Source organism: Eulemur rufifrons, chromosome 7, assembly GCF_041146395.1.
Source record: "Eulemur rufifrons isolate Redbay chromosome 7, OSU_ERuf_1, whole genome shotgun sequence".
Classification (NCBI taxonomy): Eukaryota; Metazoa; Chordata; class Mammalia; order Primates; family Lemuridae; genus Eulemur; species Eulemur rufifrons.
In genome coordinates this window covers 206,735,985-206,752,132 of record NC_090989.1, presented here as the reverse complement: position 1 = coordinate 206,752,132, position 16,148 = coordinate 206,735,985, and the positions used below count along the sequence as shown (strand labels likewise).

Here is a 16,148-nt window from a genome sequence, read left to right as displayed (position 1 = left end):
TGCTGGTGTGCAGAGAGCACCGGAGGGAAGCAAGGCCCAGGGGAGTTTGGCAGAATTTGCAAGTGGTGTCCCTGTGAGGAGCCTGGAAATGAGTGTCCTGGGGCCACTGTAAGCATGCCTGTGTTCCTAATGTAGTGAGTCCTTCCTTTGAGGGGGCTTGCTACCTCTACACTGCAGGAAAAGATGTGAGGGTCTGCACAATGAACTTACACTATTCTCAAGCTGAGATGGACCCAGAGACATTTTATGCATTGGAATAAACTTTAAGAACATGTAGTTCAACCCATTCCATTTTTTAGGTGAGAAAACTGGGAATAAGACTAATTAGAGCATTTGTCCAGGTTCATACAGTTAGTAAGTGATAGAGACGGTTTTCAAACCCTTTTTCTGGCTCCAAGTCCAGTAGTTTTTCTGATGCACAACCATGTCTTTTTCTTAAGCAAGCGTAAATAAGAATTAGTTGATCAAGTGATATTAATTGAGAACCTACTCATGCTGGATATTCTATGTTGATGCGATGTAAAATTAAAATGTAAATATACGCATGGATGGGAGGAGGGATGGAACAGTGGACGGATAGGTAACTTAGGCCCTGCTCTCTAGTGGAGGAATCAGTACACATAGGCATGTACAGAGCCAAATGCAGGCAGTCCTCACTACAGGTGCTCCAGCTATCAATAGATCTGACCAGCCAGTGCTCTAGAGTTCAGGACAAAGGGGTCATTTTCAACAGAGCTTAGCAGGAAGGTGACATTTCAACAGGGTGCTTGGAGACAGACAGGAAGGTTCTGGGAGGCAGCACAGAGAAGAGGGCAAAGTCCAGAAAGCTCCTTTGGGTGAAGACATATTTCCCTTAGGATACCAATAAAATAGAGCAGTTTTGAGCAGGGGGGTTTATTTTTTGATTTTTTTTCTTCTTTTGGATTTTTCATTTCCATTCCTTCCAAATTTCCTCTTTTTTTAAGTTAGACTTATCTCCCTAACACACTTGGAAAGGCATGGGTTTACCTGGTACTCTTCTAAAGATAATAGAACTCCAAATTAATTCTTGATCCATATATTTAATATCATTTCTATAAGACAGGAATAGAATGTGAAATGGGAATTCGACCTACCCGGCAAATGTTTTTGTTTATAACTTTCGCAGTTAAGAGCAGGAAAGTTCATTTTGGTCAGTACCTATTAATAAGAATATGATCTACCAATAAAACAGTCAGTAATATCTCCCCACGTGAATATATGTCAATACGTTACAAACCTCACTAATTTAGTCCCCACCTATTTTGAATTTGTGATAATTCAGCTGGGCTGGCCTGAAGTTGTTTAATGTATGTAGAAAAGCAGATTAATGGTGTAAACAAGATTATTGGGAGAACACTTAAGAAAACAAGACTTTTCAAGTACTTTGGTAGCATTCATTTACATAAACACCCCACATGTTAATTACGATTGAGTATTATCTATTCATTAAAGCAAGCTTGCTGGGTCTCTACTTGGCAAAAGCTCTGCTCGTTTTGACAGATGCTTAAAAGTGATCGAAATTGCGGTTCTTTTTATATATTCTATGGTTCTGATTTTGCACTAATTTCCTTACTTTATTACAATGAGAAATTGTCGTCTCTACTTTTCATTTTAATAGGCAGTGGAAATTGGAACATTTGTGTTACAAATCAGGAGAACTTATCACAGAAACGGGTTACATGGATCAGGTATATTTTCTTATTTGCAAAAATTTCTCAAACACACCAGTGGTATATGTTAGTCTAATGCTTGGCCTTTTTTTTTTTTTTTTTTTTTTTTTTTAACTTTGACAGATAATAGAGTATCTTTACCCTTGTTTAATTATTACACCTTTGGACTGCTTCTGGGAAGGGGCGAAGTTACAATCTGGGACAGCATACCTCCTGTAAGTGTGTGATCATGTTTTCTGACGTCTGTGATTTCTAAACTCTAGGACTCAATGTTTCTGATGTTGCTTATTGTTTATTCTATTTCAGTTTTCAACAAGAAATAAAAACATTGAAATTCCATGTGCATTTTTTGACTGAATAATGGGGGGAAGAGGGGATTTCAGCAGAATGTTTTTCCTCTTTTCAAAAAAAAGTTCTGTAGGCATCATTAAATTTCATTCACTTTTACCAACCTATTTATATGCAAATAAAATGCAAATTATTGCAGAGTATGTGTGTTTTTTAACTCTTTAAAATGTTTGTAGTTTTGTAGGCTAGGCATTTGCTCTTCCACTTATTTTTTTAAGGAGGGAATTCACTAGTGGGTACATGTCAGAACTAATTATTTTGAGTTAAAGTTCAGGATCTTCCTGTGAAGCAAAACGTTAACCTTTCTTTGGATGACACTAATGACACTTAAGGGGGAAATCCTCTATCTTTGAAGGCCCTGATAGGGGATGCTTCACAGTTTAGCAGTTAGATATTACATATACGCACCATTTAAAGAATAATTGTTAATCAGCATAGATGTTTTCAGTTAATCATGCAAGAGTTAGTGCTTGGGTTATTGTTTTTGTCCTGGCTTGTACATATCTGCAAAAGCAATTTGCAGTAGCCATCCCTTGACCTTCAGTGTACAGTTTTAGATGGGAAATAAGGGGTTTTGTGTTTTCTGGTTGGGAGATTCTGAATAATGACTTCAGCCTGGTTAAGCAGCTACAGTGTGGTTTGAACCACATAACAGGCAGCCAAAAGCCTTTCTGGTCTGTCAACAGCGCAAATTCAAAAGTGAGTGTGGGGGGAAGTGGCTGTGATGGTGGTGATGGCAGAGGCCACAGGGGACTTGCCCACTCCATTGCCAGGCTGTCAGAGAGAACTCATAAGTGTGGGATTGTTAACGGTAGCAGAGATCAAATATTTTGATTGATGACATTTACAAAGCATTTATTAGGCTGGCAAGTGCTAATTTGACATTGTGATTCCTCTTTTTTTTTTTTTTAATCTCAGTCTTCTGCCTAGAAGCACCCACTGGCTAATTTTGTTTCTATATGTTAAATAGATAATATTGGCAATTGAAGAGTTTCTGATACTTTCATTAATTTTTAAGCCCTCTGCTTATCATCTTCAGTCATGAATTGTTTTCCTGACTTAAGTTTTCATACAGATAGATATATTAGAAAGGAGCATTTATTTTTTTTTTTTTATGCCAGAGTCCCAGAATTATGTCATTACCAAAAGCCTTTTGTGATACAGAAGCAATATATGCAGTCTTGTTACTTTACTATGAGTTTGGAAGCCTTTTTTCATGGTCTCATCTCCTGATTTCTTTCGCAGAGGTAAACCTCCTTTGCGGTGGACAAACTTTGACCCTTTGGAATTCCTAGAAGAGTTAAAGAAAATAAACTATCAAGTGGACAGCTGGGAGGAAATGCTGAATAAGGCTGAAGTTGGTCATGGTTACATGGACCGTCCCTGCCTCAACCCAGCCGATCCAGACTGCCCCGTCACAGCCCCCAACAAAAATTCAACCAAAGTGAGTACAGTGATGAGTGGTTCTCAGAAGGGGCACAGAGAACAACCTTTTTTTTTTTTTTTTTTTTTGGGTAGTCTTTTGGGGGTTTTTTTGCTTCCATTCATAGTTCTCTTTATTATTTTCATTTTTAAGATTTCATTCTCCATGTCCATTTTTGTCTATAGAATTAAGTTTGTTTATAGAGCTAAATTTTGCTGTAAGATTTGCCATCCGCCTCTCATTAGCCTTGTTATTAATGTTCTCTCTGAAGCAAACAAGCCCTTAATGCACTGGATTTTAACAAGGCATGTGACCTGCCTACTAATTCCCGTAATTATGTGCCTGTCTTTTTATTTTAGCCTCTTGATATGGCCCTTGTTTTGAATGGTGGATGTCATGGATTATCTAGGAAGTACATGCACTGGCAGGAGGAACTGATTGTGGGTGGCACAGTCAAGAATGGCACAGGAAAGCTGGTCAGGTAAGCTGGCACACAGAGCAGTCCAAGCCGTCTGTTTTCTCTCCTTTCCTCAAAAACCACTTCCCTTCTGACATCTGCAGGTGTATTTGCATTAATACTTAAACTGTTATCCTAGGTAGCCGGCTGGTGTAATTGAATATTAGGAAATACTAGCAGACCAGACCAGCTTGAAAAATCACCTTAAGGGGAACTTTTCCACAATGGATATGTCATTTTCATCAAGACTAGTTATTATTGACTTGAGGGTTTTAGGAGATCCTGCCCCCCCTATATGGAGGAAGTGTGAAGTTGGCAGGGACACTGGTCATAGTGCATAGAGGTAGATGATGTGAGCTGAACAATGTCACATACTGTCAAAGGAAGAGACCAAGAACTAAAGACTAAAAAGAATTATCCTTTGTGCACTGGTGGGCTCTGGTCAGTTGAGTGTCAGGCGTTCCGTCTGAGATTTCTCCCTCGGGAGCGCTGTCGTGTGGGATTTCTGCACAGCGAGTGTGCACTGCTATCACACTGTATCTGCTCAAGCTATCTACCCTTCTACCCTTCCTGTCCTGTGGAATAGAAACTGAGAAAGGAAATTGCCTATTAATTTAATTTTGGGGTATATCTGTAAAAGGTTGTAAGGTTACACCTTTAATATGGTACATCAATCTATTAAATAAAATAACCATCCTGGTCCCGTTTTAATGGAAACATGTGCTCACAGAGGAGGAGGGAATTGCTGTGAGCGAGTTAAGGGTGCTCCTTTGGGAATTTTTACACAGTGAAAACTGCTTCCTGGGAATGTTGATGTTGTGCCTTCCCACCCACCCCCTCAATCCCCCCCACAGCGCCCACGCCCTGCAGACCATGTTCCAGTTGATGACCCCCAAGCAAATGTACGAACACTTCAAGGGATACGAGTATGTCTCGCACATCAACTGGAACGAGGACAAGGCAGCAGCCATCCTGGAGGCTTGGCAGAGGACGTATGTGGAGGTAAGCCCACCCTTGAACCTGGGTGCAAACTCGCTGGTTACTCAGTTCTTCATTTTCATCATTATTTAAAACATTTTTTCCATTAGGTTTATTTTCAAAACAGATTCCAATTCTGGGAACTTGATGGGATGAAAACTTTTTCCCTTTCCTTGGTAGTGAAAATCCTAGGGTAATATCTAAGAGACACTAGTTCCAATTGGGATGCCCTGAAACATGTTTAGGAACCAGTTGTGAACTCCAAAGCTAAGGCCTAACAGTGTTTAAGAAAACACTTGGTTGGCGAGCAAAGGTGTCTGGAAAACATTAGCAAGGCATAGAATCTGTTCACAGCTGCAGGCCCCTTGGTCAGGTCATGTGACAGGAGCTGGCCTTTGTTTCCCAAGCAGTGACCTCTGCTGAGTTGCATGTGACCTTTTAAAAGTGGCCAGCAAATGAATGGGGTGGGGGAGGAGAGTGCCTGTAGGAATGAGTTGTTTGGGATTAGAAGGGAACTGATGGGACCGCAAATCAGTTGTGGGGTTATGGAGAAGGCAATAGCAGTCTTGGACTTGGAGTAAACACAGTGCTGGGAGTGGACTCCAGTTATACTGGCTCACCACAGCACCCAGTCTCATTGTCCTAATTCAGGGTCGTTTAATGTTTGTCCAAGTTCAGCTCCCTTCCCTTCACCTGAATCCGTGTAGAACTTTTTTTTTTAATGCATCAGAAACAATGTAGAAGTGGGGTGTGCTACCTGAGGTCTGTGCTGTGGAAGCTCGTGGAAGCTTTAATTCCATGTGGGAATTTAGCCTTATGTTGTGCCCACAGGTGGTTCATCAGAGCGTTGCACAGAACTCCACTCAGAAGGTGCTCTCCTTCACCACTACGACCCTGGACGACATCCTGAAATCCTTCTCTGACGTCAGTGTCATCCGAGTGGCCAGCGGCTACTTACTGATGGTAATGGTCAAGTCTGTGCTCCCGGGGGGTTGGGTTTCGGGGTTTGTTTTTGTTTTTTTTAAGTTTTTATCTTTCCATGACCGCGCCTGCTTATTTAACTGCTTTTAACATACACGTGCATCCAAGACAGAGAGAGCTCGGCTTCATAACGGTTTAAAAAGTGGTCATATAAAGCAGTTTTCCCCATTTGCAGTTCGCCCATCTGACTCGTATCATTTTGTGTGATGTCCTTAATGTAAAGTTTTGTTGTTGTTGTTGGATTTCATAAGTTCTACCTTCTGATGTGGGGTGATGGGGGGGGGAAACATTAGAATCATTACACATTCTAATGTTTGGCTTTTGTTTTGTGTCCCCCCCCTTCCCCTTCTCCTCCACTTCCCCTTCATTCCTCCCCCCTCCCCCCAATTGTTCTGCTTGCAGCTTGCCTATGCCTGCTTAACCATGCTGCGCTGGGACTGCTCCAAGTCCCAGGGTGCCGTGGGGCTGGCTGGTGTCCTGTTGGTTGCACTGTCAGTGGCTGCAGGATTGGGCCTGTGCTCATTGATCGGAATTTCCTTTAACGCTGCGACAACTCAGGTACTAAAGGAGCCATTCATCCACTGTCCCTTGACAAATGCCCCTCCCAGGCTCGGCTCAGCCAGCCTCCTGTGTGTCCATCTCATCTAAAGGGTCTTCCAGGCTTTTCCACTGGGATGCCTCTTGTCTTAGGGGAGTGTCAACTCTAAACAGAGCCCTAGGGACAGTGGGCACAAACTGATGGGCCTGCTGGTTAATAGAGACACTTCACTTAGAGGAATTTATATCATTTACTAGGGTCATGGTTCTCAAATCCTAGTGGGCATTAGAATCACCTGGAAGGTTTGTGAAAACTCAGATTGCTGGGCCCCACCCGCAGAGGTTTCTACTTCAGTAGGTCTGGGGCATGGGCTAAGAGTGTGCACTTCTGGCCAGTTCCCAAAGATGCTGGTCCAGGCGTCATACTCTGAGAACCATCGCTTTAGATGAGTTAAATTCCTTCTCATTTATTAACTTAAAAAAATTATTGTACATGGACCTTAGAGAAGGAAACATACAAGATCTACTATGAGCTGAAACTGTTAGACTTGGGGGTGTAAACTGTCAGATAAAATAAATTCTTCACTGTCAGGAAATGTAATCTGTCCTTTGAGTAACTGCTATGGGCACTGGTGGCAATGTTTCAAATATTATAACTGTAGAATTATCCAAATTCAATCTCAAATGTCTAATGCCACCATCCTCTGTTTTCGCTACAGGTTTTGCCATTTCTTGCTCTTGGCGTTGGTGTGGATGATGTTTTTCTTCTGGCCCATGCCTTTAGTGAAACGGGACAGAATAAAAGAATCCCTTTTGAGGTAAAAGAAGAAAACTTTGAGGACACCCACAGCTCCCTCTGTTCCTGAGTATTTGCCCTTTGATTTTTCTCGATCTGGCCAAGTAAATATTTCAGTCCCATGTGAGAATGACATGTCACTGGCCCTAAATAAATACAGTAAGCTGGAAGAGTCTGAAGACATGTATCAGCTGTGAGAAATTCCAAGAGCTCCATTTGGGGAGCCTTTAGAAATATGGGTGTTTATTTTAGACACTTCATACTTAATTGCTGTACCTTTCCAAAGCCCATGTTTGCTTCTCTGAGATTTCTGTCACTTTGCCACCCCCCTACACTTTAAAATCATATTAAAATTTTTCTTAAGTCCTTATCTTGCAGCTTTCTGCTTTGGACAGGGATGAACTGCATACACAGTATTGAATAGTGCTGGCACCGGGGGTGTGGCAGCCACAGCTCCTTCTTGTCCCCTACACCAGCAATGTGAACTATGGCTGTGTTATTTTGCCACATGTCTGAACTGCTCACACAGTGTATGCCCTTAGCGCTATGGTTTCTTGTCCTCAGGACAGGACCGGGGAGTGCCTCAAGCGCACAGGCGCCAGTGTGGCCCTCACATCCATCAGCAACGTCACTGCCTTCTTCATGGCCGCGTTGATCCCGATTCCTGCTCTGCGGGCGTTCTCCCTCCAGGTGAGCTTCCCGTGGTGAAATCCGTGGGGGTTCCGGGCAAGGTGCTGACGTTCAGTAGCACGCCAGTGTCTGGGGCTCTGCTCAGCTGGGTGGATGCTGCTTTCACTATAACCCTGACGCTCCCTCCAAAAAATATATTAGGTTAGTTCTACGGTTCTTTCCTTCCTTTCAAGCCCTATAGCCCAGATGCCTGTTGCCTTAGAGTTGCCCTTTCCTATATAGTCACAGTGAAGTGGTATCGAGCCACTCCATGTGGTCCTCTGAGTTCACCCCTGCCCAGCCAGCTTCTGGGCCATCTCCTGCTTCTAAACACCTCTCAGTGTCTGTGGTTACTCCACTCCCCTGCTGGCCACCTCAACCCAAACATGACACCCTTTCTTTCTTTTCTTTCCCCAAAGCAACTCCAACCCAAGGCAGTTGTGTAGAGTAGACTTCATTGACATATACAGATGAGGTTGTGTGTAGCCCAGACTCGATGGTCGCTTGAAACCGCATGTCGGATAGCACCATAGGAGAGTATTGGCCAGTGTCTGCCTTGGAGGATTTCCTGCAGGGAGGTGCCTTGGAGCACCCTTGCTTCCCACCTCCCTTTTCTTAGCTGGCCTCCATCTCTCCTGTCCCTCTTCTCTTGGCTTTTGGTCCCCTGCTCCCCTCTCAGGCTGCCCAAGCAAACTCAAACTCTCTCTCACTTTGTTACATGGAGCATGTTGACTCCCTCGGGATTTGTTCTGTCTTCCACACCAGGCCCTTTCACACTCCAAGGTCACAGAACTATTTTTCTAAACAAAGATTCAGCCTATGTGAATTACAAGCATGGAGAGTTCCCTAGAGTGAGGATGCAGATACAGTCCGTTCTGTGTTTGGAGTAAATTACTGACATTGCCCTTGAGCCACTGGAAACGCATAAGAATCCTGAAATCAGTCCAAACGGCATGTGAAGCAGAGACTTGACCAGTCCATGACACGGTCTTCCTGAGCCCAAAGTGGTCTAGGGTTTCGATATCTTAAGATATTACTGGAGTTTTGTGAGTTAATTTCAAATTTTAAAACCTCACTTATTTTCAAAGAAAGATGAAAGAAACGTTGGCTTTCCCCTTTCTTTCTTCCTTACCATATGATATATAATGAATGAGATGGCCAGGTGTTTAGAGGAAACAACTTTGGGGTCGCTTTTTAAATTGTTACTACACCCAGCTCATCACACTGCTTTATTCTCTTTACTCACCAAAAGGTCCAGAGGATTGTGACCAGGAGGAGAAATGGACAAATCATGAATTAGTCTTCTGTTTATACTCTTGTCAACAAGTTTGGCTCTTTCCTTAGTCTTCATATTTGCCATATAAAAAAGAACCAATCAATAATGTATTTGAATTTCATTTCACTGATTACCAGTAGCGGCCTGGGCAGCTGATGATCCTACTGGGTTTGGGATTTGAGGCCTCCTTAATATTTAGTGTAAGATATAACACGAAAAAACATTTTGTGCCAATCATCATAACCGCCAGCCCCAAAAGAAAAATAAAAAGAAATGAAAAAGGAGTTTATTTGTATTATAAACACAGAGAGAAATATGAGTGAATCAATGAATAAAGTTCAAATCTGAAACTAGGACCTAAACACAAGGAAAGTGAAAATGCATCTAACTGCTTCGTAATATGAAAGATGAAGATGCTCACTAAATAAGTGGTACAACTGAAGTTTTAGGATGCCTTTTTGTACAGGCGGGCAACTGCTCCACACCCTCTTGCACCCCTTTCTTGTTTCACATACAGCAGCAGGTTCTGGTCTTAAGAAATTGTTTTAAGGGTCTTTTATTAGTGGGCCCCTGCCTCCTTGCTCTCTCTCCTTTTCCCCTTCTCTGCTTGCCTCTCCCTCGCTGCCTTTCTTGCCTTCTCACACTCCTTTTCTTTTCCCTCTCTCTCATTCTCTCCTCCCCTCTCCTCAGTACATTCTGATGATTCAGCAAGGCAGACTCTCCTTTAATGATATCCTATGGTGTGGTGGTCTGAAAAGCTACCTGAGGTTTCCTTACGAGGAGTAGCCTTTTAGAAAATCCAGTGCGCTAAGTTCTCCCAAGGTAAGCACCTTACAGAGATGAAACGAGTACTGTGGGTTTTGCATTTCTATTTCAAGCCACTGGAGTATCGCTTTAGAAACTTGCATCATCTACAGCTTCCAAGAATCCTCATTTATTAAGGAATGGCTTCCCATGACACTCTGTTTTACAAAAAAAAAAAAAAAGGAAATACAACATAAGAAAAAAGGAAAAGAGAGAAAGAACATGCAATGATTTTTGCAGTGGCCTTCAGGAATGTTACCCTGTTTTCCTTTGAAATGTATTGACATTCAAAATGAACCAGTAGCTTCTCTCCCTTTAGTGAACTGTGTTAAATTGTGACTGAGTGTTCATTTGTGTTTATATTTGTAAGATACTACAGATTTAGCATCAAAAGGGAGAGACCCCCCCCCAAAGTGGTTCTGTCCAATAATAAACCCATGTTACCATATGGAATTTTCCCTGTAGTATTTCCCCACTTTTGTATCCTAACCAAAATAAATAGATATTTATTTTTTTCACAAACAATCTTAAACTTCCTTATGAACCTTTGTCCATTTGTCCAAATGCCACCTCTTACCAAAAAGCACTGGCACCATCTGTAATCCTTTAGGACCAATGCCCTGCACTGGGGCTTGCTGATAACCTAGTAGTGTTTGTTCCTCAGGGAAAACTCCCAGAACAGAACCCCTTGCTCCAAATGGCAAGGAGCTTTAGCCTGGGGCCCACTCTGCGAGTGTCTCAGCCATAGATGTTTTAGGGGAATGGGATATTTCCTGCAAGCACAGTAACTAGAATTTTTTTTTTTTGAATTTTTTTTAATTTTTTTTTTAATTTTTTTTTTATTTTTTAGCAGCAGTCCAATTTCCCCTTGGTAAATGGTAACTAGAATTGATTCACAATGCAAGATCATCCCTGACATTGCTTCTGATTTACTTAGAATTCCTTAAACTCTCCTTGGCCTCTGTTGTGCCTCTTGACCCTTACTGAGAAATCCTTGCTGTTTTTACTATTTTGTTGTACTTTGGGGGATGCTGAAGTTCTGCTGTTTTCTTTTCAGAAAATGTTTCTCCCTATATACGTAGTGTATTTTTAGGAAGTGAGTTAGATGGGACTCTGCTTTGGAGTTCTTCTCTCTCCCTTCCTTTCCATCATGAAAGACAGACCAAGGTAGGTGCCTGTCAGAGTCCCCTGATCAGTGAGGCCCGTGTCAGAGAAATTCCACTGCAGCAAGCGGTAGTGTCGCCATGGCCACTACCTGTGTGTGCACTAGTGTGGCTTTCTGTTTCACAGTCTCTGCGCTCCGTGTCCTTATGAACTTCTGTCCAGAGTTTCTTTTCTACATTCTACTCCTGAATTCTAAACATGACTGTGATTTAAAAAGCTTAAAGGATTCTGCCCCCAGGATCACATTTTCCTGAAAACGGACAAGCTCCTTTAGAATCACACCTGTTCTTCCCTCATCCCCTACTGTCTGATGGGTCAGGAATACTAACCCAGTTCACGTACATCCTCTCAGAAAGTGGCCAGATCTAATAAGAACTCCCACTTCTCAGTTGGCCTGAGGGCTTTGCATCAAGCCCCCACAGGAATCTGATTTGCTGGTTAACCCCAGATAGGTGATGCTACTCTGCACCTCGGTGGTCTTTGTTGAGGTGATAGTGTCGACAGCAATAAGAACATCTCCCTCCGGGTTGCTGTGGGAATTGAATGCATCCGGTATTAACTACCTGATACTCATCACTTCTCCTTTGCCTTCCCCCAACTGAGTTTTAAATCCCAGCAGTACTGAGTGACTTGAGACAGTGTCCAAGAGGGGATGTCCCTGTCTTGGACACTGCCTACCCTGTTACCTCCACATAGAGCATCTGTCCCTTCCCTGATCCTACCCAACCTCTTTTTCATCTCGCAGGGAACTGTCCCTGACCGACCCTCCTCACCAGTCCAGGCTGATGCTCGCTCCCTCTTCTGAGCTGCTCTGGAACCTGGTTCCGACTTTTGCTATTACATTTACTGGTCAGGACGGTAATCTGTTTGTAGGTCAGTCCTTGAGAGCAGGATTTTGTCTCTGCGTCTCCAGCAGCCCGCACAGTACTCAACATTTTAAAGTGTCTGTGTCTTAGATTGCCTAGTCACAGTCGTGATGTGCTCACTCACACAGGCCTGTCACACAGGTCTCTAAAGTACCTTGTGCACTTTAAAGTGGTAAGTTAACATGCTTTACATTTTTGAATTGATGAGTAATTTTTAAGATAGACTAAGAAGAAAGGGGTTAGGTAATTTTTAGATGGAGACTTTGGGTTCTTTTATGGTTTTATAGACTTGACAGGAAATTAATTATCGAAAGGCATCTGTCCAGAACCCGGGCATGCTATTTCACCTTGAGCATAAATTCACAGTTGCCATCAAAAGCCCTTTGTGAAGTTCTCCCTTGATTTTCTTAGGTACCAGTTATAGCCAGGTTTTCTTTTCTCACCCTGAGACATTAACCCAGTTTGAGAAGGTCTTTGAGCTAAGCAGTTCTTTGGAAAACCTCATAAGGATTTTTCATTTTTTTTAAAAAAAAAAGTCTGATTATTTCTTGGTTACTTAGCATTCCAGTTCCATTTTTCTATTATGCTGCTTTTTGCCATGCTTTTCTGAACAGGATAGCCCTTTCAACTGTCCTCTGTTGACTTTCCCCTATTAACAGCCCAATTTTGTAATTTTTACTAGGTCAGCAGGAGATTTGCCAAAGCACCACAGAATCTAGCCCCGTGTTTATTCTAGGTTATGGAGTGACTTTTGAATCTGTACTTATTTATTCTGCGTCCTATAATCACACACAGGAATTTCTTTCTGCTTAACTCTCCTTGACCTTTTATGTTACTCACCCGCACACCCCACAGGCTACTCCAGAGGCTATTTGGAATGTGCCTATTAAAAACCTCAGGGGACATGTGTGAAATTTTATTTCATGTTTTAAAGGTGACATTTTGATATGCTCAACCCACTTTATATACAGATCTTTAAATGTAAAGTCAAGGTTGCATGAGCTCTTAGAAATGTTCTGGAAGGGAAATGCTGCTTTTTGTTTTAAATTAAAACATCTCCAGTGTATTCTGTTCTGCCTTGGTTTGGTTTGGTTTGGTTAGTTCACTAGCAAGACATTGGTAGTTTTAGTTCCTATCTTGTACCCCATGGGTTCAAGGAATTTACTAGAGATGGAAAAGATCAGAATGAATGGGTCTGTCCCAGACAAATGGACTCTTAATGATGGGAGAGTAAGTAGCAAAATGACGAGGACCTCTAACATCCCTCTCAACTTTAAATGCTTTGATAGGAAAGTGAAAGAAAAATAGTTTAAAAGCATCTTTATTTTCAAGGCAGGCCCTCTGAGAGGAGGCATATTTGTGACCTCTAAGTTTTTTTTCCTGCTCCTAGGCGGCAGTCGTGGTGGTGTTCAATTTTGCCATGGTTCTGCTCATTTTTCCTGCAATTCTCAGCATGGATTTGTATCGACGGGAGGACAGGAGGTTGGATATTTTCTGCTGTTTTACAAGGTACATTTTCAGCTGCCATGGCCTTTATTGGTTGGGTACAGAGCGGTACTGTTAGAGAGCTCTCTGGGTCTATGGACTTACGAGGGAACGTAGTTAACAAGTTTTGCACTGGTGTGATGGAGGGAGGAGGGGAGATACTAGACAGAGGGTGCTTTCCTTGGGGAACATCTGAGTCCCTGGGCTTCTCCCCACCCCCAACTGAGCATTCTCACAACCCTTAAAGGTTCTGATACACATGATCATTTCTTCTGTTGTGAATCAATATTGGTGATTATTGGGAATGTTTCATATCTTTGCATTAGAGCAGAACAAGGTTGAAAAACACCCATCTAGGAAAAGAATGCAGTTCTTTGGTAATTCTTTGGTTTTTGTTTTGTTTTGTTTGGAATTATGCTCTAAAGGGGTTAATCATCATGTAACTTGCTTCTGTAAGTCAGATTTAGGATCAGTCTTCCATTTGGCCTCCTTACATCTATGTCCAGATCAATCGAGCAATGTTTCTGGGGTCCAACGATAGGATGTTTCCTCCTAAGTCAGAGCTCTGTGAGATGGGCATCCTCAGTCATTGGCAAAAACAAAAGCGCCATTTTCCCTTGTTTCAGCATTACGTTGCAATGCATCTCCCCTTCTTCCAGCCCCTGTGTCAGCAGAGTGATTCAGGTTGAACCTCAGGCCTACACAGAGACCCACGACAACACCCGATACAGCCCCCCGCCCCCCTACAGCAGCCACAGCTTCGCCCACGAAACACAGATTACCATGCAGTCCACCGTGCAGCTCCGCACAGAGTACGACCCCCACACGCACGTGTACTACACCACTGCTGAGCCGCGCTCAGAGATCTCTGTGCAGCCTGTCACCGTGACCCAGGACACCCTCAGCTGCCAGAGCCCCGAGAGCACCAGCTCCACAAGGGACCTGCTCTCCCAGTTCTCCGACTCCAGCCTCCACTGCCTCGAGCCTCCCTGTACCAAGTGGACACTCTCATCTTTTGCTGAAAAACACTATGCTCCCTTCCTCTTGAAACCAAAAGCCAAGGTAATGTACCACAAGTCACTGCTTCTCGTTTTCTTCTTTTTCCATTAAAAAAAAATTCATTAAAGTGTGATATATTTCATGCCTCTAAAAGAATCGATCCACTTAGAGCTTGGGGCCATTTCGATAAGCTCATCTTCCACAATGACTCTCTATGTTGCAAGTGTTTCTATGAATTTAGGTCACCTCCTTACATTTTAAAGTTTCTTTGTTTTGAGACAGGGTCTTGCTCTGTCACCCTGACTAGAGTGCAGTGGTACTATCATAGCTCACTGCAAGCTCAAACACCTGGGTTCAAGCAATCCTCCTGTCTCGGCCTCCTGAGTAGCTGGGACTACAGGTGTGCGCCACGATGCTCGGCTAATTTTTTCAATTTTTTAATAGAGACAGACTTGCTCTTGCTCAGGCTGGTCTCGAACTGCTGAGCTCAAGCAGTCCTCAGCCTCCCAGAACGCCTTACATTTTAAACATTTTTATTCTTTATGAGGTTCTTTAAAAATGTGATTACTGTGATTTTATCTTTTTCCCCCTGGGAGAATACCTCCTACGTGCTAGGTCAGGGCCAACGTAGTGGTGACAAGAAGATACTAACTAAACAGCTTATGTTTGTCAAGGAAGAGTCAGTGACATTCCTTTGGGTCTGACCTAATGCCTCTTACTCTGTTTCAGGTCGTGGTGATCTTCCTTTTCCTGGGCTTGCTGGGGGTCAGCCTTTATGGGACCACCCGAGTGAGAGATGGGCTGGACCTTACAGACATTGTACCTCGGGAAACCAGAGAATATGACTTTATTGCTGCACAATTCAAATACTTTTCTTTCTACAACATGTATATAGTCACCCAGAAAGCAGACTACCCGAATATCCAGCACTTACTTTACGACCTTCACAAGAGCTTCAGTAATGTGAAGTATGTCATGTTGGAAGAAAACAAACAGCTTCCCAAAATGTGGCTGCACTACTTCAGAGACTGGCTGCAGGGTAAGGAGGGCACTGCTGGGGGGCCGTCCTTTTGGTCTTTTGTGTGTTCAGCTTCTACGCGTTCCCTTTGTTCATTTAAGTAAGTGTTAGATCGTAAGGTAACACTGACATGTTTCGTTGATGACTTCCGAGTGTTGCTTGAAATGCTTATATGGACTATGTCTGCGGCAGCCTCCCAAATCCGGCTCTTACCTGTAAGACAATGCCAATAATTCAAATGAGTGACTCAGGAACTTCTGTAAGAATTTATGAGTACACATTAGGAAAAGGGAAAGTGTGTCATAAAGTATGGAGTCAGATGCTTCTGTTGCTCTTTGCTTTTGGATGGATGGTGGCTGTTTTGGTGACCAAGTGAAATCAGAGTGTTGATGGAATTCCTAGGCTGATCTGCTGCCAAATTACAGCTTACTGCACCACAAGAGTTTGGCTCAGCAGTGGATATAATTCAAAATTCCATATTTTGACCATCTTCTAAAAAATGTATTTCTAATTCACTTTTAAGGCAATTTTGGGTTCACAGCAAAATTGAACAGAAGGTAGAGATTTCCCATTTTCCCTTTCCCCTCACACATGCATAGCCTCCTACTGTACACACCTCCCGCCAGAGTGGTGCATTTGTTACAATTGGCGAACCT

General features: G+C 42.8%; 1 protein-coding gene across 2 annotated transcripts in view; it reads left to right on the top strand.

Moving 5' to 3' along the window:
• The window catches only part of PTCH1 (patched 1), a 69,263-nt gene that overhangs the window by 31,449 nt on the left and 21,666 nt on the right, over window positions 1–16,148 (top strand). Inside the window, exons 4-15 of one of the 2 annotated variants that reach the window (XM_069476305.1) lie at window positions 1,640–1,709; window positions 1,815–1,906; window positions 3,285–3,483; window positions 3,822–3,943; window positions 4,774–4,921; window positions 5,729–5,860; window positions 6,281–6,436; window positions 7,135–7,233; window positions 7,776–7,901; window positions 13,381–13,499; window positions 14,135–14,537; window positions 15,204–15,513. In XM_069476305.1, coding sequence (XP_069332406.1) covers window positions 1,640–1,709; window positions 1,815–1,906; window positions 3,285–3,483; window positions 3,822–3,943; window positions 4,774–4,921; window positions 5,729–5,860; window positions 6,281–6,436; window positions 7,135–7,233; window positions 7,776–7,901; window positions 13,381–13,499; window positions 14,135–14,537; window positions 15,204–15,513 — 1,976 coding nt within the window. Of the gene's footprint in view, window positions 1–1,639; window positions 1,710–1,814; window positions 2,031–3,284; window positions 3,484–3,821; window positions 3,944–4,773; window positions 4,922–5,728; window positions 5,861–6,280; window positions 6,437–7,134; window positions 7,234–7,775; window positions 7,902–13,380; window positions 13,500–14,134; window positions 14,538–15,203; window positions 15,514–16,148 lie in introns of those variants that run through there. The other variant, XM_069476306.1, reaches the window with a different exon arrangement.